Source organism: Erinaceus europaeus, chromosome 13, assembly GCF_950295315.1.
Source record: "Erinaceus europaeus chromosome 13, mEriEur2.1, whole genome shotgun sequence".
NCBI lineage: Eukaryota > Metazoa > Chordata > Mammalia > Eulipotyphla > Erinaceidae > Erinaceus > Erinaceus europaeus.
In genome coordinates, this window is record NC_080174.1 from 44832421 (window position 1) to 44858047 (window position 25627).

Here is a 25627-nt window from a genome sequence, read left to right on the forward strand (position 1 = left end):
GGGGATCCTGAGGCTCTTCCTATCCTGAGGAATTCCTGTTTGTTTTTTTTTTAACCCCTGCATTTGGGTTGCTAACTAATTTGGAGCTTTTCAAATGCAGTACCACTGTGCTCTGCTGGGTGAGGTCAAACTGCAATGGCCCAAGGCCAGGGATTCTACAGTTAAGACATACCTGGGTTGTGGTTAGATTGTGACACACATTTCCATGCATGAAGACCTGGGTTCAGGCCCCTGGCTCCCACCTGCAGGGGGCAATTTTCATGAACAATGCTTTAAGTGTCTTTCCTCTCACACTCTGAAAAATGACTTCCAGGAATGTCCGAGCCATGTAGGCACTGAACCTCAGCAATAACCCTGCTGGCAAACAAAAAGGAAAAAAAGACATAGCTGGATTTATTTCTTCACTAGATGTGTGACACCCCCCACCCCCAAACTGTCTCCTCACCTCCAGCACTTCTCCCAGGTTGGATATCAGATGAAATAGGAGATAAGCAAAACTTTTGACAGAAGTGGTTTCAAGTAAGGTTGTTTCAACTGTCATTTCTACCTCAGAGCATCACTAACTTGAGTTTGTTTTCTGAATTTCCAGTGTCCAGACCTCTCCTGGTTCCTCATATTCTTAACCTTCTGTTCTAGGAGCAGTACATCTTTATCCATGATGCAATCCTGGAGGCCTGCCTGTGTGGAGAGACCACTATCCCCATTGGCGAGTTCAAGGCCACTTACAGGGAAATGATTCGTATTGACCCTCAGAGCAATTCTTCCCAGCTTCGAGAAGAGTTCCAGGTGGGGCATGAGTGGTGTACATGTGTGTGTGGGTTCTGAGTGTGCACTGGACCTTTTTGATATAGGAATCATTAAGGTCTGAGCAGGAAGTACAGAACTGTCTATCAGAAATGTCTTTGAGATAGCAGAAGAGGTTCTCATCCATGCAGTTGAGACCGCAGGCTTGGAAGTCAGATGGAACTGGGCTCAACTCTTGGTTTATCTAGTTAATTGCTATTTCATTTATACAGAGAGACATATAGAGGTATGTACAGAGGGCTGCCATCTAATTTGGTGCTTTCAAAATGTAGTACCCCTACCTCTGTCTGAGAGAAGGAGAGACACCATAACACTAGAAGTATCCACAGGACTCTGGCACTTCTATGTCACTTTAGGCTCAAGTCTAGGCTTTGTGTATTACAGGCCCTCAAACTACCTAGTAAGTGATCATATTTGGCTCTATTATAATTTTCCTCCCTTCCTCTTCCCCTCCTTCTTTTCTTCCTTCCCTCCCCTCCTTTCTTTCTTTCTTTCTTTCTTTCTTTCTTCCTTTTCTTTTTTAAAAACTTATTGGGGGATTAATGTTTTACATTTGACAGTAAATACAATAGTTTGTACATGCATAACATTTCTCAGTTTTCCACATAACAATACAACCCCCACTAGGTCCTCTGTCATCCTTCTTGGACCTGTATTCTCCCCACCACCCACCCTAGAGTCGTTTACTTTGGTGTACTACACCAATTACAGTTCAGGTTCTACTTGTGTTTTCTCTTCTGATCTTGTTTTTCAACTTCTGCCTGAGAGTGAGATCATCCCATATTCATCTTTCTGTTTCTGATTTATTTCACTTAACATGACTTCTTCAAGCTCCATCCAAGATGGGCTGAAAACGGTGGAGTCACCATTTTTAATAGCTGAGTAGTATTCCACTGTGTATATATACCACAGTGTGCTCAGCCACTCATCTGTTGTTGGACACCTGGGTTGCTTCCAGGTTTTGGCTGGAATTATGCTGCTATGAACATAGGTATACACAAATCTTTTTGTGTTGGAGGATGGGCCCACTGTCCTGGAAAGTCCAGGCTGTAGTTTCCATAAAGTCTGAGTGGGTCTGTCCCCAGACTGCCCCCCCCCACGGGTTGAGATATGGCTGGTCCCCCCGACCTCTGGAATTTATGAAGGCTGGATCCTTGGACATGGATGCCTTTCTAGACATGCCACACCTCCCCCCATTTCCTTCTCTATTTAAAAGTCATAGATTACTGTGTATCGTTAACTTATAAACCACCAACAAATATGCTGATTGCTCAGCTGTCTCCTTCCCCCCCCCCCTGCTGCCCTAAAGTACTTACAATCTACCTCAGGAAAAATATACATTGTAAACCTTTTACTTTGTAAACCTGTTTACATTGTAAACAGTCTGTAGGTCAAAATGTGACTATGAATTGTGTTGCTCTATGTTTGGGTTAATGGTTACCTCAACCTTCCCCCTGAGTTAGGGGCATATCTGCCCGCTTTTTCCCTCAATAAATGAGTTGCCCACCTTTCCATGGCCTCTCCCGGAGCTGAATGAGTCTGTGATTCTCGTCTCTCTGTGCACATTGCTCCCCGATATGTAGAGTTACCTTGGGACTCCCAGGGGTCTGCATTGACCCTTGTCACCTGTGGCCAGGGGGGTGGGGGACCCAGAGTGACAGCATGCATTTTTGGATGGGTGTGTTGATTTCCTTAGGATATATCCCTAGGAGAGGAATTGCAGGATCATAGGGTAGGTCCATTTCTAGCCTTCCCAGAGTTCTCTAGACTGCTCTTCACAGAGGCTGGACCAATTTACATTCCTACCAGCAGAGCAAGAGGGTTCCTTTGATCCCACAACCTCTCCAGCATTTGTTGCTGGTACTTTTTTCTGATGTATGACATTCTCACAGGAGTGAAGTGGTATCTCATTGTTGTCTTTATTTGCATTTCTCTGACAGTCAAAGACTTGGAGCATTTTTTTCATGTGTTTCTTGGCCTTTTGGATCTCTTCTGTGGTGAATATTCTATCCATGTCCTCTCCCCATTTTTGGATGGGGTTATTTGTTTTCTTGTTGAGTTTGGCAAGCTCTTTATATATTTAGGTTATTAGCCTCTTGTCTGATGTATGGCATGTAAAGATCTTCTCCCATTCTGTGAGGGGTCTCTTGGTTTGGGTATTGGTTTCCTTTGCTGTGCAGAAGCTTTTTAATTTGATGATTTGATGTAGTCCAATGGGGTTATACTTGCCTTAGTCTTTTTTGTAATTGGATTCATTTCATTGAAGGTGTCTTTCAAATTTATGCAGAAAAGAGTTCTGCCAATATTTTCCTGAAAGTACTTGATAGTTTCTGGTCTAACATCCAAGTCCTTGATCCACTTGGAATTTACTTTTGTGTTTGGTGAAACATAATGGTGAAACATAACATGCTTCAACCCATTTTTTCCAACACCATTTGTTGAAGAGACTCTGCTTTCCCCATTTAATAGTCTGGGCACCTTTGTCAAAGATTAGTTGTCCATCGGTGAGGGGCTTACTTCTGGGCTTTCAATTCTAATCCACTGGTCAGTGAGTTTATTCATGTTCCAGTACCAAGCAGTTTTGGCTACAAAGGCCCTATAATACAATTAGAGATCTGGGAGTGTGATGCCTTCAATTCTGCTCTTTCTTCTCAAGATTGTTTTAGCAATTCTAGGTCTTTTCTGGTTCCAGATAAACATTTGTAGCATTTGTTCTATTCTCCTAAAAATATTGTTGGGATCTTGATGGGGATAGCATTAAATTTGTATATGGCTCTGGGTAGTATATTCATTTTGATGATGGTGGTTCTTCCAACCCATGAACATGGGTTGTTCTTCCAACATGGGTTGTTCTTCCAACCCATGAACATCTTTGCACTTCTTTGTGTCTTTTTCAATTTCCTTGAGTAGTGACTCATAATTTTCAGTATACAAGTCTTACACTTCTTTGGTTAGGTTTATTCCTAGATATTTTATTGTTTTTGTTGCCATAGTAAAAGGAATTGATTTCTGGATTTCATATTCTTCTAATTTAGCGTTTGCATAGAGGAATACCACCAAATTTTGAATGTTAATTTTTTAGCTCTGTCACCTTACTGTATGGCCTGATGATTTCCAAAAGCTTTTTGCTGGATTCCTTAGGTTTTTTATGTATACTATCATGTCATCTGCAAATAGGGAGAATTTGACTTCTCTTCCAATCTGTTTCCCTTTAATTCCTTGGTCCTGCCTGATTGCTATGGCAAGAACTTCCAACACTATGTTAAGTAGTAAAGGTGATAGTGGGCAGCCCTGTCTAGTACCTGATCTGAGGGGAAATGCTTCCAGTTTTTCACCATTGAGTATGATGTTGGCTGTAGGTTTGCTATATATAGACTCCACTATCTTCAGGAATTTTCCATCTATTTCCATTTTTTGTAATGTTTTGATAAAGGTATGTTAGATTTTGTCAAGGCTTTCTCTGTGTCTATTGATATGACCATGTGGTTTTTGGTCTTGCTTTTGTTGATGTGGTGGATCACATTGATTGATTTATGTATATTAAACCAACCTTGCATGCCTGGGATAAACCCCGCTTGGTCATGATGAACAATCTTTTTAATATACTGCTCTATCTGGTTGGCTCGAATTTTGTTCAATATTTTCGCATCTATGTTCAACAGAGATATTGGTCTGTATTTTTCTTTTTTGGTTGTGTCCCTGTCTGCTTTGGGTATCAGAATGATGTTTGCTTCATAGAAGCTGGCAGGGAGTATTCCTGTGTCTTCAATCTTCTGGAAGACTTTTAAAAGTATTAGTTCTTCTTTGAAGGTTTTGTAGAATTCATTTGTAAAACCATCTGGTCCAGGACTTTTATTTTTGGGGAGATTTTTGATAACTGTTTCAATTTCATTGGCTGTGATGGGCCTGTTCATATTATCTAGTTCCTCTTTATTTAATTTTGGAATTTCATAGGTATCTAGGAAATCATCATTTATTCTAGGTTCTGTAGCTTGGTGGCATATAGTTGTTCATAGAAGCCTCACATAATATGTTGAATTTCTGCAGTGTCTGTTGTGATATCTCCTCTTTCATTTACAATCTGATTTATTTGGGTCTTATCCCTTTTTTGTTTTGTGAGTCTGGCTAAAGGTTTGTTGATTTTGTTCACTCTTTTGAAGAACTAACATTTACTTTTGTTGATCTTTTGTATGGTTTTCTTATTTTCAATGTTATTTATTTCTGCCCTAACTTTAGTTATTTATGTCCTTCTGGTTGCTTTAGGGTTCCTTTGTTCTTCTAGATCTTCTTTTGTGCAATCAGGCTGTTTATTTGTGCCTTTTCTTGTTTCTTAATGTGTGCTTGTATGGCTATGAAGTTTCCTCTCAGTACTGCCTTAGCTGTGTCCCAAATATTTTGATAGCATGTGTCTTCATTTTCATTGAACTCTCAAAACATTTAGATTTATTCCATTATTTCCTCTTTGACCCAGTAGTTAAGGAGTATACTGTTGTGCTTCCACATTTTGGGACTATTACTAATATTTTCTTTATTATTAAGTGTTATTTTAATTCCACTGTGGTCTGAGAAGATGTTTCAGATGATTTCAGTGCTCTTGACTTTATTGATGCTGTCTTTGTGGCCTAACATATGGTCTGTCCTTGAGAATGACCCATGTGGACTTGAGTAGAATGTTATTCCAGTTTCTTGGGGTGAATGATTCTGAAAATGTCCAATAGTTCTAGTGTATCTATCTCCTAATTTATCTCCCTCATTTCTTTATTGATTTTCTGCCTGGATGATCTCTCAAGTTGAGACAGTGGGGTATTGAAGTCCTTTACTATTACTGTGTTGCTGTTAATACATTGCTATAGCTCTTTCAGTAGGTGTTTGATGTGTTTAGATGGCTTCTCCTTGGGTGCATAGATGTTAATAATTGTTAAGTCCTCTTGATTGACTGATCCTCTGAGCATTAAGTAGTGTCCATTCCTACCTTTTAAAATTTTATTTATCTTAAAGTCTATTATGTCAGATATGTTAATAGCTGTTCCTGCCCTTTTATGTGGGTCATTGGCTTGTATGATAGTTTTCCATACTTTCACTTTGAGTCTGTGTTTGTCTTGTTGAGTTAGGTTGGTTTCCTGTAGACAGTATATTGTTGAATTGTGTTTTCGAGTCCATCTTCCTACTCTGTGCTTTTTTTTTTTTTTTTTTTCCTCCAGGGTTATTGCTGGACTTGGTGCCTGCACCATGAATCCACCACTCCTGGAGGCCATTTTTTCCCCCTTTTGTTGCCCTTATTGTTGTACCCTCGTTGTGGTTATCATTATTACCATGGTTGATGTTGTTCATTGTTGGATAGGACAAGAGAAATGGAGAGAGGAGGAGAAGACAAAGAGGGGGAGAGAAAGGCAGACACCTGCAGACCTGCTTTACCACCTGTGAAGCGACTCCTCTGCAGGTGGGGAGCCGGGGGCTCGAACTGGGATCCTTACACTGGTCCTTGCGCTTTGCGCCACATGCACTTAACCCACTGCGCCACCGCCTGACCCCTTACTCTGTGCTTTTTAATAGGTGAATTCAGGCCATTGATATGTATTGATATTATAGATTGAAGATATCTTAATGCCATTCTTATAGATTTTTAGAGTGTTCTGATATATGACATATTTATGGTGGTCTGACTATTTATAGTAGACCCTTCAGAACTTCTTTCAGGGCAGGCTTCGTGATAGTTTATTCTTTCAACTGTTGCTTGTCTGAGAAGGTTTTTATGCCTCCATCTAGTCTGAATGACAGTCTAGCAGGATACAGAAATCTTGGTTGAAAGCCTTTCTCATTGAGCACTTGATAGATATCTTGCCATTCTCTTCTGGCCTGTAGTGTTTGTGTGGAGAAATCTGCTGCTAATCTTGTGGGTTTTACTTTGTAGGTGACTCTTTGTTTTTTCTCTAGCAGCATTCAAGATAATTTCTTTATCCTTATTCCTTTCCATTTCTAAATATGATGTGCCTTGGTGTGTTTAAGTCTGGGTTAATTCTGTTTGGGACCTTCTGGGCTTCTTGATCCTTTATGTCTCTTATGTTATCTAGACTAGAGAAATTCTCAGCTGTTATATTCTGAAGAATGCTTTCTTCCCCTCCCTCTCTTTCTTTCTCTGGTAAGCCAATAATGCATATATTATTTCTTTTGAAGTCATCCCATAGGTCTCTGTTGTTGATTTCAGCATCTCTTAATCTCTTTTTGAGATCTCTTACTTCTTTTTTAGTTGTCTCTAATTCGTCCTTGATCTTGATAAGTTTGTCTTCAGCCTCATTTATTCTATTTTCTCTCCCCTCTACTGTTTTCTGGAGTTCATCTATTTTGTTACCCTGTTCTGGTACTGTTTTAGCTTGTTCAGCTAGTTGTGTACTTAGCTCAGCTATTTCAGCTTTCAGCTCTCTAATAACCTTGAGATAATTAGTGTTTTCTTCCAGAGTCTCATTTGTTGTTTCTACATTTCTGATGACAATTCTTTCATACTCTTTACTTACTCCTGTGACTATTTCCTTAACAAGCATTTGTCTGTTGACCTCACTATTTTGTGGTTCACCCTTTGGGGGGCTTTTAGCTGGACTGTTGTCCTGGTTCATTTCTCCAATACTTCTTTTTGTTGGTTTAACCATTCTATATAGTATGTTATGAGGTCCCTCTCTCAGTACTTTTCAAATTACTGATCACTCTTGCCTGGATTGACTTGTGTCTATGTAAGGTACTTAAAGACTTCACAGTTATGGAAATTAAAAGTTTTTCAATATTATTTCAATCCCTGAGTTTGAGCACAGAGGCTGTTAAAAGCCGCTTTTGTTCTTTTACTTCCCCATAGGCTATGGGAGCCTGAGGGCTTTTAAACTATAAATAGGCTTCTTAGCTTAATCACTCACTCCTGACCAAGAGATAGGCGGAGGAGAGATTGTACAGTGGTCATGCAAAGAGACTTTCACACCTTAAGGATCCAAAGCTCTGGGCTCAATTCAGCTTCTTTGCCTAACCAGGCAGCACTGCTGGGCCCTATGAGTTTCTAAACAAGTCCCGGGACATTTATAGTCTGTAGGTTCTGAGGTAATGATTCACTATGTTCTCATCAGGAGAACAATATGGAGAGGCTCCCACTATACAGCCCCACTGCTAGGCCACTGAGATGTAGCTCTTCTCCTGAGTTTCCTGGTCAGTTCTCTGTTCCCAGATGTCAGCACAGGGCCTCCCCGCTGCTGCTCTAGACTCTGAGGGCAGTAGCAATGGAGACTCACAGTTGCATTTGGTGAGTCTTAGGGTAGTCCTCTCCTCCCTGCAGCAGTCTTTTTGTTAGTAAAACAGACTGGAGGTGGTGCCTCAACTGGTAAACTTCTGGACTGATACCAGCTGCTTAATCTCTCCTTAGGCTCCTCCCTGTCCATGAGCCACACATGTTTGCACTGACTGATGCTTTGGTGGGTTCCTGAAGTTGTTCTAGTCCTGCCTTGTTGTGGTCTCCTTTGGTATTTCTAGTTGACCTTCGAGAGGAGAGGAGAGAAACACCTCTTTCTTTCCTTTCTTCTTTCTCTCTTTTCTTTCTTTCCTTTTTATTTTTCTTTCTTTACCCCTCCAGACAGATTTTTTTTTTCAGATAGAAATAGAGAGACAGAGCACCACTATGTGTCCTTCAATGTGTTGATGGCTCAAGCCCAGCTCTGAGTGTGGTGTGGCTTCACCATGTGTTGTGACCAAGCTGGAGGAGGCTGGCTCTCCAGAGAATTTGGAGCCTGGTCACTGGGGGACAGAGACCCTGATGTCCTCTCTGCCCCTGGTTTCTGCAAAGGTTTGGTGGGATGGAACATGCCAGATATATCTGAGTCAGCACAAAGTGATGTCTCAGGAAAGTCAGCTGTAATTCCTGTAGCATGTCACAATCTGGGTCCATGAGAGACTGAACATCATTGTTGGGGACCCCTGAGAATTGGAAAAAGACCTTGGACCCCATGGATCAGAATGCATGGGGCAGGAGGCTAGACAGTGGAGGAAATAACCCAGTGTCCCTGTCCTACCATGGCATCATTACTCTTGAGTTGTATTTGCTCAGACAGGGCCGTGATTCTGGTCATGCTTCTCATTGCACCATCTGTGCATTGAGTCCTGCCTGTGTCCGACTTAGTGGTTGGCCCAAGGCTTGGAGATGGGGATCCAGGGTCCCTGCTCTTGCTCCCTTCTCTCCAGACCTCAGTTTCTTCAGCCATAAAATGGGCTTAACAACCCAGTTCAGTGTTCTTCATGGAGCTATGAGGAGGCTCAGCAAACACTGGACCTCACCTTACCCCCCATTCTTCTTCCCACCCTGTGTAGACACTGAACTCAGTCACACCGCCATTGGATGTGGAGGAGTGCAGTATCGCTTTGCTGCCCCGGAACAGAGACAAGAACCGCAGCATGGATGTCCTGCCCCCTGACCGATGCCTGCCCTTCCTCATCTCTACCGATGGGGACCCTAACAACTACATCAACGCAGCCCTGACTGATGTGAGGGCTGGGGTGGGGTGTGGTGAGCTCTGGGGCTCCCCAACCCAGTGGCATCTGGGAAGCACCATGTGCCCATCTCTCAACTGTTTGGGGCCTATGAAGCAGAGCTGAGGGCTCTGACTGGAGGGACCCCCTACCCTGGGGATCAAACTCTTGAGGTGGCACTCCTACCCCTGATGATTTTTACTTCAGGGCTTCTAAGCCAGTGGTTCCCTTTGGTTTGAGTGGGAGCCTGGGTGGTGGAACTCAAGTAGGGCTGTGTCCATGCCCATCAGAGCCTGAGGTAGGAGAAGTGACTCAGGTTTGAAGACTCAGAATGAAGGTTCTTGAGGTATGCATGATATCTGGAGTCAAGATAGTTTATCCTGGGGTTACTGTGCTGGCATCCAAAGCATGACCTGGTTTGGAACAGTGACTTGTTTCCTGGCTCCCCCCACCATGGTCAGAGGGCTCAGGAACCATTAGATGCCTCTATCTCTTCCACTATCCTGGGGGAGGGGGTCCATCTCCTTTACTGGGCCCACCCAGGAAGGGAGACGGGCCTATGAGCATATCCCTGTTCCTCTCCCAAGTTGGAACCAGCAGAGAGTTTAAGAGAGTATATAAGACAGAATGGTAGAAACTGAACTATTATGTAATGTGAAGAAAGAAACCAACCAACCAACCAAACAAACAAACAAACAACATTCGTTCTAGCGGGAGAATGTGATTTTCCTTATGTGGCTCAGTGGCTGGTGGCTCAGGTAGACTCCTTCCCGAATGCAGTGGTGCAAATGCAGGCCTCCCCTCCCCAGCAGGGGTGGTTGCTCCCTGCCTGCAAGAACACACACACAGGTTAGGCTGACCTCGGGAAGGAGAGGAGGGGGTCCTCGTCCTGAGCTCACCCTCACGTGGAGTGAATGAAGGGGGTCAAGACCAGGCATGTCACACAGAGAGAAGAGCAGTGGAGAGAGAAGGAGGTTCCCCCATAGCAGTTATGAGAGAGATAGACCTTTCCTGGTCTAGTCCTATTCAAAGACCCTTTATGGGGATAGTCAGGTCTCTGGAGAGAGAGCCCCACTTTTGCTTCTCAGGGGTTTCCTGGTGCTGATGGAAGGCAAACAGCCCCAGCTATGGAAGGAAACTATGGCAGAGGGCCTGCCAACCTCTGTCACTCAGCCTGGTGGCCCATGTGTGAGTGTGGGTGTACATAGGCCTGGGGGTGACTGATGAATGGCAGGGTCCTGGAGAGGTGACATAGAGTTCTGGAGAGTTTGGGATAGGAACCTTGGAACAGGTACTCTCCCTCCCAGACCACTCTCTGGCAGCTGTGTGCCCTGAGCACATTAAAGAGCAATAGGAAGTTCTTACAGTTTCTGTGCTGGGAGGGCCAGGCTGGGAGTGGCTCCCTAGCTGTGGTAGGAATGACCTTTCAGCTAGAGAAGCTTCTGTAGGGTCCTTGCTACCTCAGACAACTGATCCCGACAATGCAGGTGCCATTGGCTGATGAGCCAGGGAGCCAGGAGGCTGGCCATGGTTCTTGGATTGTCCAGCGAGGGTATATTTTGGGTGCTCTCTGAACAAGGGGGCATGTGGGCATGGCAGGACACCAGGAAGGGCTTGTGACTGGGGAAGACCAGTGCCAGTCCACCTGGCAGGATAAGGTTGGAAGGGGTAGCAGAGAGACTCTGTCACAGCTGTGGGCCCTGCATTGGTCTCAGACCCTTCCTTCACCATGAAGTTGAAGGCACTCTAGAGATTGATTTGTGGGTGGGTGGAGTTTGACCGAAATAATCGGCAAATAAGTAAGACACTAGAATGCCTTGTAATTTCCACAAAAACCAACCAGGCAGATACAACATTTAATGTGGACTTAGGGTGTAGGTATGGATAATTTTAGTAAGGCAAGAAACGCCTCTTTGAAGAGGTAATAGTCAACTAGAGACCAGAAAGAAGTGAAAAAGAGAGCTGTGCGAACATTTGGGAGACTTGCTCTAGGCCACAGGAATGGCAGATGCAAAGGCACTGAGTAGGGAGTGAGAAGGGCAGCCTCTGCCTCCTCCCAGTTAAGTTCCCCTGGGCACACATTGGGAGCCTTTTTCTGTTTAGCTCTAAAAGTCTTAGATACTAGAGACCTGAGGGTTCCCGGTGTGCCACTGGAGATACCCTGGCCCTGTGGCACAAACCATGGTGAGCAGGAAGGGAGAACGGGCCCTGCTCATGGCTCAGGCCTTGACTGGAGCAGGGAGCAGACCCTGCTGAGTCTCACTCCCCACAGAGCTACACCCGGAGTGCCGCCTTCATCGTGACCCTGCACCCGCTGCAGAGCACCATCCCTGACTTCTGGAGATTGGTCTACGACTATGGCTGTACCTCCATCGTCATGCTCAACCAGCTGCACCAGTCCAACTCTGCCTGGGTGAGGCCCTGCTGAAAGGCTAGGCTGGCTGCCTGCTGCCCAGAGCCCCAGTGTTCTCAGGAGCACAGCCTGAAAGTCAGGGGTGTGGGGACCAGTTCTGCCACCTGCTTACTGAGTGACCTTTGTGGGGTCACACCTCTCCTAGAGACTGGCCATCTGTCAGAGGAAGGTCGTGAGACAGAAGGCAAACAGTTGTCTTTATTGAGCACTTGTAGTAGACCAACTCTGCTTAGGGACACTGAGGGCGAAAATTAAGACCCAGAAATCTGAAGCAACTTCCCCAAGGCCACATAGGAAGGGAATGGCAGTGTTGTGTCTCCACCCCAGACTATCTCCTGCCACCAACTCTGTTGACTGTCTCTTGACTGCACAGCTCCTTCTGGGGGCCTTTGAAGTATTCTTGTTTTCTGACTTGTCTCTAGCAAGTGTATTTGTCTTCTGGGGTCTCAGTTTCTTCTCTTTAGAAGGGGAGCACCGCAACTCCCTGTCCCCTGTGGCTGTTTCAGGACCCTGAGGGAGGCAGGATGTCTGGCACACTGCAGGTACTCCACCACAGGCACAGTTGGCCCAGCACTTGCCCCTTTCTTTCTGGGGCTTCCAGAGCTGGGCCTTCCATGAAGTATGGATACCTAGCCTTCCAGCCCTGGGTCTTTGAGCTCAGGATTTGCTGTAAACATGAACATGATGGCCTCCTAATGGCCCCCTGGAGACTTGTTAATGAGTCAGTCACTAGGTATAAATGAGCAAGCTCTGTGAGGTGATGGACTCCAGCCTGTTGGTGGGGAACTAGAGGGAAGCAGGAAGCCCACCCTTGCTGGGGACAGGAACCCAGAGTGACTCGCATGATCAGATTCACTGGTTACTCATTTCTGCATTCATTCAGCCACCTTTTCCATGGGCTGCAGTGTTGGGCAGTAGGGATAATATAGACACACATCCCCTTCTGGTGCCTTACAGTCTAGGAAGAAGAAGGTATAAAGACCAAGAGTAATGGCACAGAGGGGAAAGGGTATCACAGATTTGGCACAGGGACACAGCGGAGTCAGGGAGGGAGGGAAGGCTTGTTGGAGGAGGGCGATCTGGACTGAGGTGTGAAGGAAAGGCAGGTGAAGAAGTACAGCATGTGCAAAAGCCTGAAGGCAAGGAGTTACCAGGACCCCAGGCATCAATTGTGTTCTCTTCTAGGGTTTGGTCAAAGAGGGAAGCAGGTGGGAGGAACTTGGGGATCCTTTCACAGAGGGAGAGACTGGGGTTCAGAGAAAGGAAGAGCTCTGCCTGGGCTCTGGGCAGAGCCAAGACTGGAAGCTGAGGCTCTGGACCTCCAAGCCAGGAGGACTTGTAAGTGTGTGCTTTAGGCATACTCTGAGCCTCCGCTGTCTTAAGTCTGTGATCGGAGTAGGATGCTGAGATGTACAGCACCAGCAGAGACACTGTAGGCTGGTGCTGGATGGCCGAAGCAGCAGGAGAGAAGTCCAGGGTGGGGTTCTGGGTGGGTGGGTGTGAGCTGAGGCCTGCCCCTGAAAAAAGCAGTTGTGTGTAGTAGGTGAGTGTGTGTGTGTGTGTGTGTGTGTGTGAGCAAGCTTGCTGTAGCCTTGCAGCCACTCAACAGTGTCAGCACCTGTGAAGAGTTTGCCTTGGCTCACCTGAGTACCTCTGTGCCTCTGTGCCCTGTCATCTGATGAGTGGTTGGTGGAGGGTGGGGTGCTCTGAAGGTGAGTGGGTAGGTGGGTGGGCCAGGGAGCATGGGTGCTCTAGGGCAGTGTGGAGGCTGAGGGGTGGGCCAGCTCTGTTCCGCTCAGCTCATCTGCCCATTCTTCTGTGTCCATGTCTCCAGCCATGCCTGCAGTACTGGCCTGAGCCAGGCCGCCAGCAGTACGGCCTCATGGAGGTAGAGTTTGTGTCAGGCACAGCAGATGAAGACTTGGTGGCCCGTGTCTTCCGGGTGCAGAACATCTCCCGGGTGAGTGATCTGGGAGCCCCTAGACTGTGGCTGGAGGGCAACCAGTTAGTTGCTTGATGACCTTTGAGGTGGTCAGGACACCTGGTCACACTGGTGCGCATGTCCCCCTGTCTGACTGCCCACACCCACAGCTGCAGGAGGGTCATCTGCTGGTGCGGCACTTCCAGTTCCTGCGTTGGTCTGCTTACCGGGACACGCCCGACTCCAGGAAAGCTTTCTTGCACCTGCTGGCTGAGGTGGACAAGTGGCAGGCGGAGAGCGGGGATGGCCGCACTGTCGTGCACTGCCTGTGAGTGCCAGCCTTGCCCCAGCTCAGGCTGAGGGTCAGGAAACAGAGATCCAGTGTGAAAGAGGGCCTCAGGGATGGCACCAAGTGGCATGACCTGGACTCTGCCCTGCCGAGTGAGGCTGGACCTGCCTTTGCTGGAGAACCTGCTGGGCTTCCAGGATGTAGCCTCATCCCCATCTCCTCCATGTGATGTTTGGCTTTGCTATTTTAGTTCAAGAGTCCTGTGTCTTTATACTACCCCATGTTATGGTAGTACACCTTTTCAGCCAATGGAATTTCAGTCTTGGCTGCATGCAGCTTTTCCCCATTCATTTATCGACAAGCTCCCATTCACGTATTTATTTATTCATTCATGTCTGGGTATAGTCTTTCCTTTACCCCCTCACATTTTCCTGCATGCAACTATTACTGACTTTACCCCATGCCAGGGGAGGCAAACTGGATGTCAGGAGAGGGATCCCAGGCCCCAGGCCCCAGGATTGGGGATGTGCTCTTGTAGAAAGAGTCCTCTCAAGAAGGAGGCCAAACACCTAGTTCTTACCCTGTCTATGGAGAAGAGGCCCACAGCTTGGAGTCATCGGGAACAGGCGGGGGATGGGTAGGCTGTGCAGGAGTCTGTGGGGGTTAGCTAGCGGGACTTGTCAGTGTGACTTGCTTCTCTGGCCTGTGTTGCTGAGCCTGGCCAGTACTCTCAATGTTCATTTTCCATCTGCTTGCTGGGTTTTGCTCATTATATGCTCCTCTGCCCTGTCTTTGTCTCTTTGTCATAGATTTTTTTTTTTTTTTTAAATCGAAGCACCACTCAGCTCTGCTTTCTGGCCAGGGATTAAGCCTGAGACCTCAGAGCCTCAGGCACGACGAACCTCAGCATCTTTCTCTTGGAGTGTGCCTGTCTCCTTTCCTTCAGCTCAGCTGCCTGTTTTTTCTCTAGGTTAGGTCTTCTTAGTGCTGTTAGGCTTTGTATTATTATTATTTATTTATTTATTTATTTATTTATTTTAAGATGCAGAGAGTAGAGACAGAGCAAGAGTGAGAGTGACCAGAGCAGTGACACAGCATTCAATGTGGTGGGGGCCAGTCTTGAACCTGGGCAGAGCACATGGCAAATCAGTACACTGTCCAAGTTTGCTATTTCATCAGCTCCATCTTAAGACTTTGGATGCCATTCTGAGCATCTAACTCCACCCTCTTATCCTGACAGCCTGCTGCTCACTCCAGGCTCCCTGGCTCTGCCCCTGCCCTTCACCTTTGACTTCTCCCAGGCTTTTCCCAGGCTCTACTCCAAACCTCTTGTCTCTTGTGCAGAAATGGGGGCGGCCGCAGTGGCACCTTCTGCGCCTGCGCCACAGTCCTGGAGATGATTCGCTGCCACAACTTGGTGGATGTCTTCTTTGCTGCCAAAACGCTTAGGAACTACAAGCCCAATATGGTGGAGACCCTGGTGAGGACCCACATCGATGTGCCCAGCTGCATTCAAAGTGTTGCTCCATGCCTTGCCAGCCCCATTAGCACCCACTCTTGCTTCATGTCTGGTCCCCCTAATTGGGCCTTGGGCTCCAGTCCTGTAGTGCCTTCCCTCTACTCCACCCTCCCTACGGGTTCACACTTGCCCTGCTCCAGCCCAGCTCTAGGGAGGGAGCAGACTGGTGATTCCTTTTCTCCTCCTTCCTCCAGGATCAGTACCACTTTTGCTATGATGTGGCCCTGGAGTACCTGGATGGACTTGAGTCAAGATAGCAGGGCCCCAGCCTGGGGCACCCACTGCACGCTCAGGGCCAGGCATGCCATCCTGGACCGACGAGGATGACCTGTGTGCCCAACTTGCTCCACCGTAGCTTCCACAGGGCAATCACTGGAGTGGGTGCTGGGCCATCTTAGTGCCCTTTGCCCTGGGCAAGGCCCTTCACCATGTCGGGTGGGCTGGCAGAGGGCCAGAAGGAGCTTAGCAAGCCTAGCCCAGCTCCGCCTCTTTCGGTTTTGCAGGTTTATACCAAAAGGCCTGGCACTGCCTGGCACTGCCTGGCAGAGTAACAGTCGCTCAGAACTGCCTGCTCCAGGGGTAGGGGGTGGGTAGTCCAAAACTCTTTGACCTTGTCCCAGCCTTGGCAGAGTTGAATGCCCGCCAGCTTGACTCCCTCTGGACATGGGTTGAGAGGGCACTGGGGCTTGGCTTCTAGAATTCAATCAGCCCTGCCCCTGAGGGTCCTGGGGAGACTGGGTTCTGCTCCCACTTGCCAGTTGGCATGTCAGACTGGTCCTCCCTAGGGGCCATTGGAGTTCCCTAATCCACCCGTCACTCCCTGCAACCCTGGGGATATTGTGCTCGCCACCCCTTCCACTTTGGCTTCCCTGGTGTGTGCTCTGAGCTTCCCCAAACTAGGACCCCCCCATCCCTGCCCCATCCCATGTGGGGCCCCTCCCCTGCCTGACTCAGCTTCTGCAGAATGAAGTCATTTAGTCCCTCTGCCTATAATTTTCAGGCCTCACTCACAGGCCCTGTGCAGCCTGCACCAGTGACAATCTTCATGGTTGAATGACTACTCCAGGAGGGTGAGGTCCCTGTGGCTGCTGGTCTGGCTGCCCACTGGGGAGGGGGCACTGCTGGGTCAGGAGTGCTTGCCACCTCTGAAGTTTGGAGGAAGTGGATTTTGGGATGGAGGATCAATGCTTTCTTTCATCTTCTTCTTCTTCTTCTTTTTTTTTTAATGGGTGGGTGGAAAGGTCTCTTTAAAATGGGGCAGGCCACACCCCCATTCCGTGCCTCAATTTTCCCATCTGTAAACTGTAGATATGACTACTGACCTACCTCGCAGGGGGCTGTGGGGAGGCATAAGCGGATGTTTGTTAAGCGCTTTGTAAATAAATGTGCTCTCTGAATGCCACAGAGTGGCCCCGTGTCTGTCTAACCATTTGGCCAAGGCCTGCTCATTGGTGCATTAGGCCTCTCAGTGCATTAGGGGTGGGTCCTGACCCCTCACCCCCTCAAAGCCCCTGGACTCTGAGGCCTGGGTTGTGGTCCAGCCTTGGTTTTCCCACCCACAAATAATGGTGTGGAGCAGGGATGGCTCAGGGCCCTTTCACTGCTGAGGTAGTTCCAAGGGGCCTGGGGCTATTGCTGCCTTCACCCAGCCCTTGTCAGAGGCATTTCCTCAGGCTTGATCCTGAGACCCTCAAGTGCCACTAAGCTGCCTCTTATCTCTAGGAACCTCAAGCCAGGCCAAACTCTTTTGAGGGCAACCTCCAGGAAGTTCAGGTTGGTGTCAGGCAGATAGGCTCCTCTACCTGTAAGACCCTGGGTATGAGGCATTTGCCCCCTCCTGCCTGTGGTTTCCCTTCAGTAGAATGGACACAATCCTGTTAGGGTCAGGTGGAGTCATGAATAAGTGCCTTGTGTGGTGATAAGTGTGCTGAAAAGATTCAGTTGAAATAGCAGAAATGGGACAGAGGAGAGACATCTCTTCTGAGGACGATTGTGTGGTTCATTCAGAAGAGTGGGCTGGCTGGTGTAGCCCTGAATCATTCCTAATTGTCACAGTCTTGCTGCCAACTGGCTCTAGGAAAGACACTTTCTCCTTCTAGACCTCAGTTTCTACATATGAAAACTGACTTGTGCTGATTCTGTTCTCACACCAAAAGTGCCTCAGTTCCCTCAGTGGTCAAAGAAATTAACTACCTCACAGTTTGATGTCCTTTAGTCTGAATTAAAAGTGTATTAGGTGATTATGGTCCCACTCAGTTAGAGACACAGTTTGACTCCACCCCATTCATTCAGCACTGACTTCAGTCTTATGTGAGGAGTCACAAATGTGTACCACTGATATTGGCTAAAGAGTAGAAGGTGACGTGAATATGACCAATATGACATGGCGAAGTTATGTCAAGTGAGTTCTAGATCCTAGATCTCAAGGGGGCATTGCAGCTTTTGCACTCTTGGAACTCTTCCATGTAGTGAAGCCTATCTAACCTACTAGAAGATCTGAGGCCACGTGGAGAAGAATCGTAAAATCCATGTCCAGCTGTTGGGTGAGTGAGTGTATGTAGCTGCATGGTTATGTTTAGGAGAAACTACATAACCAACTCCCAGAATAGGGGAAGATAACGCTAGAAGAAGAAGAAGGGGAAGATAATAGATTATTCTTTTCAGGCAGTAAGCTTTAGGACTTTTTGTTATGCAGTAAAGGTTAACTGAGACATATGTTCTAGGCAATGTGGATGCAGCTTTACTTATTGCCCCTTAAAATTCTGAGCCCCTCAAGGACAGGAAGTATTTTTTTTTTTTTTTTACCAGATTATCAGAATACTGATCAGCTCTGGTTTATGGTGGTGCAGGGGATTGAACCTGGGACTTTGAAGCCTCAGGCATGATAGTCTGTTTGCACAACCATTATGCTATCTACCCCTGCCCAGGAAGTACTTTTGTTTTTTGTTTGTTTTGTTTCTGTTCATCTTGTTTTATTCATTTATCCAGAAGAGAGTTCCTCTTTGAACCCCGGGATAATGAAGTGTTGGAATGAGGAAGAAGAGGAAGGTGGGAGTATATTTCTGTTTGTCTATATGGCTCTTCAGAGGAGCTGGGAAAGAAGATTGTCAGCCATCAGAACCACCCCATCTCCATATCCAACTAGATGGAGACATTCCTCAAGCTCTGAAGCACTCCTAGCCTAGAAAAATCCATATGCCTGCTGTAGGGCTGGTTGTGATGTCTAGAGACTGTCTCAGAAGAGCTGGCATAGCCCCTGGGACATTAATGTCCCTCAGTGAGGGCTGTCTTGTCACATACCATGTCCCTTGGTGATGAAGATGATGTCACTACCTTCCAGGTAGTGCCCAGTGGGGCTGGGGAGGTGGGCAGAGGGAGCAGGCCCCTCACCGAGAGCCATGGGCATTATGTGACAGAACTCAGTCTTGAATCCATAGTTACACTGACTTCAATGCCTGAGTTTCTAACCACTCTGCTCCACAGCCAGTCTGGGAGGGGTCAGATTTCAGCGGGTCCCTTGATGGGAGTCTGTGGGTGATCTACAACTGGCACAACAGTTTTCAAATTCCATGAAATATGTCCAGGGTGGAGGTGCTTGGCACAAGGCAGGTGGGACCTTTAGAAGATTATGCTGCCCAGGGCTGGTGGTCCGAACAGTGTGGGGTGGCCCCTCCTCCCTGCCCCATATAGTAAATAGAATCCCTACATGCTCCCACTTCCAGCTGCCTGGGGCTGCCAGGAGCTAAATTAGTTTTTTTCTGTCAAACCGATCTGGCTGCAGGAGTCAGTCAAGGCAATTATTACCTCTCAGGACCTCACTGTTGGTGCTGCCTGGGACACATTGTGTATCCTGAGTCCTCAAGAGGAGCTGCTGGGACAGTGATGGACCTGAGGTCACTTGCCAGGCCCTAACTGAACATGGGGACTGGCTGCCCAGTCGCTGGGCCCTGCCGGCTGCCCCAATGGGAGGTGCTCAGTTGACACTCCACAGCCGAGGGCAGCACTGAAACAGGGATATCTGCACGAGCACAATGTGCCTGGAGATATGGCAGCGAGCAGGATAGAGAGCAGGGCAGAGAGCGGGTCTGAGCCTCCTTCTCCTGGGGCTGCTGAGGCTGGCCTGACCTTCCTGCGTCCTCCAGGAAGTGGGGCAGAAAGCACAGTGTGGTGCCTTCCCGTCTCCCCCATAGCAGTGGGAGCTGGGCTGCTGTGTGGATGGGCTGGGGGGCTGTGGGATGTGAACAGCAGAGCCTCCTTTGCCACCAACCACACGGGGCAGAATGACAAGGCCAGTCCTGCTGACCTGAGCTGGGTGCTGCTGCCATCCCCACTGGGGGAGCAGTTGCAAGCTCAGAGAGCCCAGGACCTGTGCCCAGCATCACAGGGCCAGCATCACAAGTGCCTCTTAGACAGCAGTGGCCAGAGTGACCATGTGTCATGAATGGGACGTGCTATCTTGCTGGCCTGTGCAGATGCTGCAGTGGATTCGGGCGCTCTGGAGTGAAATGGAGCTCCTGGCTCTGACCTGCACTGCCATTGTGGCCTCTGTCCTCTCTCTGTGTGGCTTTCCTGCTCATTCATTTGCTCTCTACCTCACTTGCTGTCTTTGTTATTGCCTGCTCTGCCTGGACTCCTCGTCATCTGCATGGCTAGCTCTTTCCTGGTGTTGGGGTCCCACTCATGTGGCTTCCCCTGGATAGGTGCTCCTTGAAGATCCTGCCCTGTCCCTGTCACTCTCAGGCTCTGCCCTGTGCTCACCCTGGTTCCCTGGCAGGGGTTGATTAGCTTGGCAGTTCATTATCTCCCCCACCAGACCGTTTCCCCTGCATTGAACACAGTGCATGGCCCACGTCAAGGTTTTTTGAATGAATGGTGCAGACTTGGTGCAAACTGCCTTCCTCCAGAGCCCACACTCTTCAGCACATTATTTTTAGCCTTCCAGATGGTCATATGGCTTGACTCCATGGGGCTAGGCTCCAATGCTGGCTCTGCCCCTACCACACTGTGGGTCTTGAGCATCTGTCTTCTCTGAGGCTTCGCTCCTGATCAGTTCAGTGAGGAGGTGGAACTCAGCATTCTCTGGGAGCTCATGCCAAGCAGGGCAGCATCCACTTTGCATCCCCCTTGACCATGGGGCTAACATTGCTCTGTTGTGTCAGGCCATTGATTTAAGATCTGCTTTATTTATTTATTTATTATTGGATAGAGACAGAGAGAAATTGAGAGGGGAGGGAGAGAGACAGAGAGACACCTATAGCACTGTATCACCAGGGACTTGAACCTGGGTCCTTGTGCTCAGTAATGTGTGTACTTAACCAGGTATGCCACCACTTGGTCCCCAGCATCTACTTTCTGAGATTGGTAAAGTTTGGGCATGGTCTGAGCTTTGACCTGATAGCACCCACCCTGGCAAGCCATTGCATTAAACTCATTGTACATATTTTCCCTAATTTCCCCAGCAATCCCGAGAGGAAGATATTATCTAAGCCTTTTGTGTTTATGTTTTGTTACCAGAGTTATCACTGGGGCCAGGTGCCTGCACAACTCCACTATTCTCTCTGGCCAACCTCCCCCCTCCTTTTCCTTTCTTTCCGATTGAGATACAGAACTAGAAAGGAAGAGAGAAAAGGAGAGACAGAAAAAAGAGTCACCTGCAACACTGCTCCACTGCTTGAGAATCTTCCCCCCATAGGTAGGAGTGGGAGGCTTGAACTTGGGTCCACATGCATGAGAACATGTATCTGGTGAGCCACTACCTGGCCTGCACCAAAGCCTTTAGATAGACAGAGAAACAGCAGAGGAGAATTGCTTAAGGTCACACAGCTGGAAAAAAATCAAGACAGGATTAGAACCCATGTCTCTTGACTCCAAAGATATTGCTCTTGTAACCTTCATGAAAATAGTGGCAAATCCAAACCTGAGCCACACCAACTACTGCCTACTTCTGTTGCTCACGAACCAGTCTGTCCTCTCAACATTTACTCAAGCCAGGCTCAGCTGCAGACATCTATAAACAGGCTGAACTTAGACTCATGGTCAAACAGCCCCTCCCCAGCTCCCCCTGTGCTCACACTGAGTGCTGAAAATGCTGCCAAATGGATGTTTGAATGCCCGTTAAATATGCAGTTGGTGGGGGTAGCCTGAGTCAGCAGGAGCTCAAGAGCTGAGAAAGCCTCTTGAAGGGAAATGAAATGCATCTCAACTAACTTCCTACTTACTCCCAGAGGTGGGAAGAGGTAGGGAACCTGTCCAGAAATTTTATTTTCTGTTCATTTGAAAGCTGAGTAATGTGGCTTCCCTGAGCTGTGTTTATTCTGTGAATGCATTCTCCTTTTTCAAAGACGACTACAAGCAGAAATGAAGCCCCAGGGCTCCAGAACATGCCTACCTCTCTCCCACAAACAGCAAATAAATATATTTACCCCCTTTTTCTGGTAAATATATTGTCCTATTCCATGTCCACCTCACTATCAGTGCTATTTATTTTAAGTAATTAATTAATTTTTTACCAGAGCACTCACTGCTCAGGTCTGGCTTATGGGCTTATCATGGTAGTGTGTGTGTGGGGGGGATTGAACCAGGGACCTCAGAGCCTTAGGCATGAGGGTTTATTTGCATCCTACCAGTGACTGATTTATTGTTTTGATATCCAAACACACCCTTCTTCGCCTTGCTTTGGAATCCTGGAGGGGCACCCCGTAAACTTTTCTCATAGCTTTGCTGGAGCCTTGTTAGGCTTTGTCAATAGAGGGCACTAGAGGGGTGCTACAAGGTGATGATAGCAGGAAGGTATTTCTCTCCCAGGTTCTAGTCCTGCTTCCGTATTGAAAAACAGAAAAACTAAAAAGGAATTTTACTTTGGCAAAGTAGTCAAGACCTCACTTGCCCTGGCAGAAGATTACTCTCCAGAATCTCCTACAGATCAGAACAGAATCTTCCACATTTTCTGCCAAGGTTCTTAGCTTCCGAAGGCTACATGTTCCTGTGGTCTCACCCCTTGTTGAAACGGTCTCCATCTCAGCCTTAGGGTAGGTCTTTATCCTCGGTCCTTAGTGGTTTCATTATTCATTCTCCCCCACTCTGCACACTGCAGTTGCTTTTATTGCAGAATTATCCCTCTCCCCCCCCTTTTTTTTCTCCCTGACTCTGGGTCCCCTGGAGTCTCTTCTTTTATCCTTGTAAGTAATGAACCATCTTTTGCCAGTTAGCGTTTTTTATATATTAACATTTACATGTTCAATATGTAATGAGCTATAAACTCCATCTCCTGGCTAGATCTGAAATATAGAACTGGGAGCAGAGGTAGAATCAGAAGAATAGAGCCTCAAAGAAGGTTTTCAATTGGGTTTGAGCATAGTGCTGAGCTCCTTGCTAATAGGACATGGGATGGTATTAATCCTCAGCACCGTGGCACTGTAATTATGCTATCACCCATGATGGGCTTTGATATAATGCCAAGTGAAGATAGTGTCTTGTGAGTCCAAGTGACTGCTGTACTTGACCATCACATCGGTAATTATTTCTGCAAGGACTGTGGTGTGAGATGGATTTTTGAATGAGTTGGAGCTCTTCCTAGAAAGAAAAAATAAATGTTCCAGCCACAGAACTTCTTGACTCAAATCACGGTTTGAGAATCACAAGGCTTTCATGGCACTGTTAGAGTAATCTCTTATTTCATGTATTAACAACGCTGATATTCCCAAAAACCAAGCACAAAAATCTTTGTGGGCTGCAGAAGTTAAATGTCAGTTAATTTTACAGCATTCCCAAATACCTCAGGTGAGATTTTGGATACAAATTAGGAAAGAATGAGATCTTGAGACATGAACTCGGATGAAATGACTAGTCACTATAACTATGGAAAGAAGTTACTATTTTATATCTGAAGAGATTAGTTTTTTTTTTTTTCTTTTAAGAGCTCTGTGACAATCCTTATATGTCTTGGAAGGATATAATAATTTCCCTCAAGACATGCCACAAATTCTGCATTTACAGGTGTGGATTTGGTGTTTAATGTGCCTGTACAGTTAAAGGTGACTATAGTAGCTTATTTGGCTGGCTGACAAATACTTGGATTTTAGGGTAATTTATATTTAATTAGCAGAGATGCCAGATATTCTGTGAAGTAATGTGAAAGGGAATCCAAAGGGCTAAGAACAGAAGTTTGGAGTGAATTTATCATGTGTGATCTGCGTAGTCATTCCCAAATTATGTTCCCTGAAAATTAGCAAAGCCGTTCATTGAAAGACATACTAATGTGGTGAGGTCCTATCGATATGTTGTTAAGATACTCTGTGGATATTTAGTTTTGTAGCTCAGATATAACCAGTATCATGCTGTAATTCAAGTGAGATCCTTGATTTCACAGGATTGTGAGCTTCCTGGAGTGACAGAGGTTTGGTGGCAGTGCTTAATAATAGCTGAAGACAAGGGGAGTTCATTTACCATAAAGGGCAGTAGGGATGTAGCTGAATTTGGCATGTCTTGGCCAGCGGAGATCTTGGTGGTGACTGATTGGTCAGTTTTCCTTGGAAGAAAATAGCCTGCTAAAGAATTACCTCACTTATGTAATAGAAAATCATCTAGCCAGCTTTTGGAACTGGTAGCCAAAATCTGAGTTGAGAGTCTCCAATGGAGAGTTGCAGTCTCTCATCAGTGTTCAAACTTAAATCGGTTCATAAATCAAAATTTGAAGAGGAGACCAGGCTTTTGAGGAAGATTCCTGCCAGTGCCATATTTTTTTCCTCCAAACCTTTACCACCAAAGAATTGGTGGTCATATACTAGAGTGATTACATCTTGGAAAAAGAAAAACTCAGATCTTTGGAGATTACCAGATACTGCTCTGTGTTTATGGGCATTCCCTGTGGATGCAAAATGTCACTGTGGTTCACTTGTAAAAGTGATGACATGGGAAGTGAGGTCACAGCAGGAAGGTATTTCCCTTTTAGGTTCTTGTTCTCCTCCAACTTAAGAAAATATTATTTCAGGCTGGTGAAATAGCACATTTGGATAGTGGGCTACTTTGCCATATGCGTAACCTAGGTAAGAGCTTTCCCCCTACTGCATTGAAGTAAGCTTTGGTGCTGTGATCTTCACTCTTTCTTTCTGCCATATATATATATATATATTTTTTTTTTACATACTAGCCCAGGTATGTATGGTGGGTCATTTCCTTAGTTCTTGAATGTATAATTAAAATGGACATAATCAGTAACTGTAAGAATTCTCAGACTTTGGGGTTTATGGCTTATGAAGTGAGGGAGATTATAAAAGAAAGGACTACAATGACATTCCTGAAACTGTCTCTACTATGGTAGTAAGCTGAAAATACTTCTCTATTCCTTATCAGGTAAGGGCTTGACTTCCTCAAGTGTTCTTCAAATTCTCTTCCCTTTCAGTGATGGGGCAAAAACAAAGGTTCCCAGTCACAAACATTCTGGGTCCTGGTAGATCTGGGGTTCAGAGCCTTCTGGTCATCTTAACATTTCCCCCTCTGGGTGTACAGACCAAATTTGTTTTTGAGGTGCAGAAGGAAGGAGTTTTGGCTTCTCTAATTGTCTGTCTGCTAGACACGGGCCCAGCCTGTTGAGATGTACTCTTCAAGGTGAAAATAAAATTGCTGCACCCTACACATCTACTTCAAGAAAGTAGCATGACAGGTTTCTTTTTGTTTTGGAGTGAATTTATTTATCACATTTGCATATGTTACTTATATAAACAAATCCCTATAAGACTACTAGTTTTGGGCTGTCAAGGTAGTTTCCCTGGATAGTGTATTATTTTGTCAGTTACACAACCCAGTATGAACATGATCTCCACCACACTGGAGGAAGCCTCAGTGCTATGATACCTTTCTCTTTCTCCGTCTGTCTCTGTCTATCTGAAAGAGTTAATCATGAAAATAACAAGACTGCCAATTTTGAATGGTAACCGTAGCATAAAAAGTTCTACAGTAAATAAAGTCCTTCAGTACAAGTCCTTTTATCATTTGAGTCTTATAATCTAGTACATTTAATGATTCTCAATAGTTTCACAGCAAATAAGGATGCTGTACAGAGTTTTAAGCATACCAAAAGGGGACCCATAGTGGATACCTCTAGAGTTTTGGAGTAATTCTATTCATTTATACACATAATACTTCCCCTGTCATTTACCCCTCTAGGAGTAGGGACCAAAATTCCTT

At 46.4% G+C, this 25627-nt stretch overlaps 1 protein-coding gene across 4 annotated transcripts in view; it reads left to right on the forward strand.

The window, feature by feature from the left end:
• The window catches only part of PTPRU (protein tyrosine phosphatase receptor type U), a 120698-nt gene extending 103854 nt beyond the window's left edge, over window positions 1-16844 (forward strand). For all 4 annotated transcript variants that reach the window (XM_016187859.2, XM_007522443.3, XM_016187861.2 and 1 more), the window contains 7 exons: window positions 637-786; window positions 9142-9315; window positions 11573-11713; window positions 13548-13673; window positions 13805-13962; window positions 15268-15403; window positions 15637-16844. In XM_016187859.2, coding sequence (XP_016043345.1) covers window positions 637-786; window positions 9142-9315; window positions 11573-11713; window positions 13548-13673; window positions 13805-13962; window positions 15268-15403; window positions 15637-15699 — 948 coding nt within the window. In that variant the 3' untranslated portion in view covers window positions 15700-16844. The remainder of the gene's footprint in view (window positions 1-636; window positions 787-9141; window positions 9316-11572; window positions 11714-13547; window positions 13674-13804; window positions 13963-15267; window positions 15404-15636) is intronic.
• The last annotated feature ends 8783 nt before the right edge of the window (window positions 16845-25627 follow it).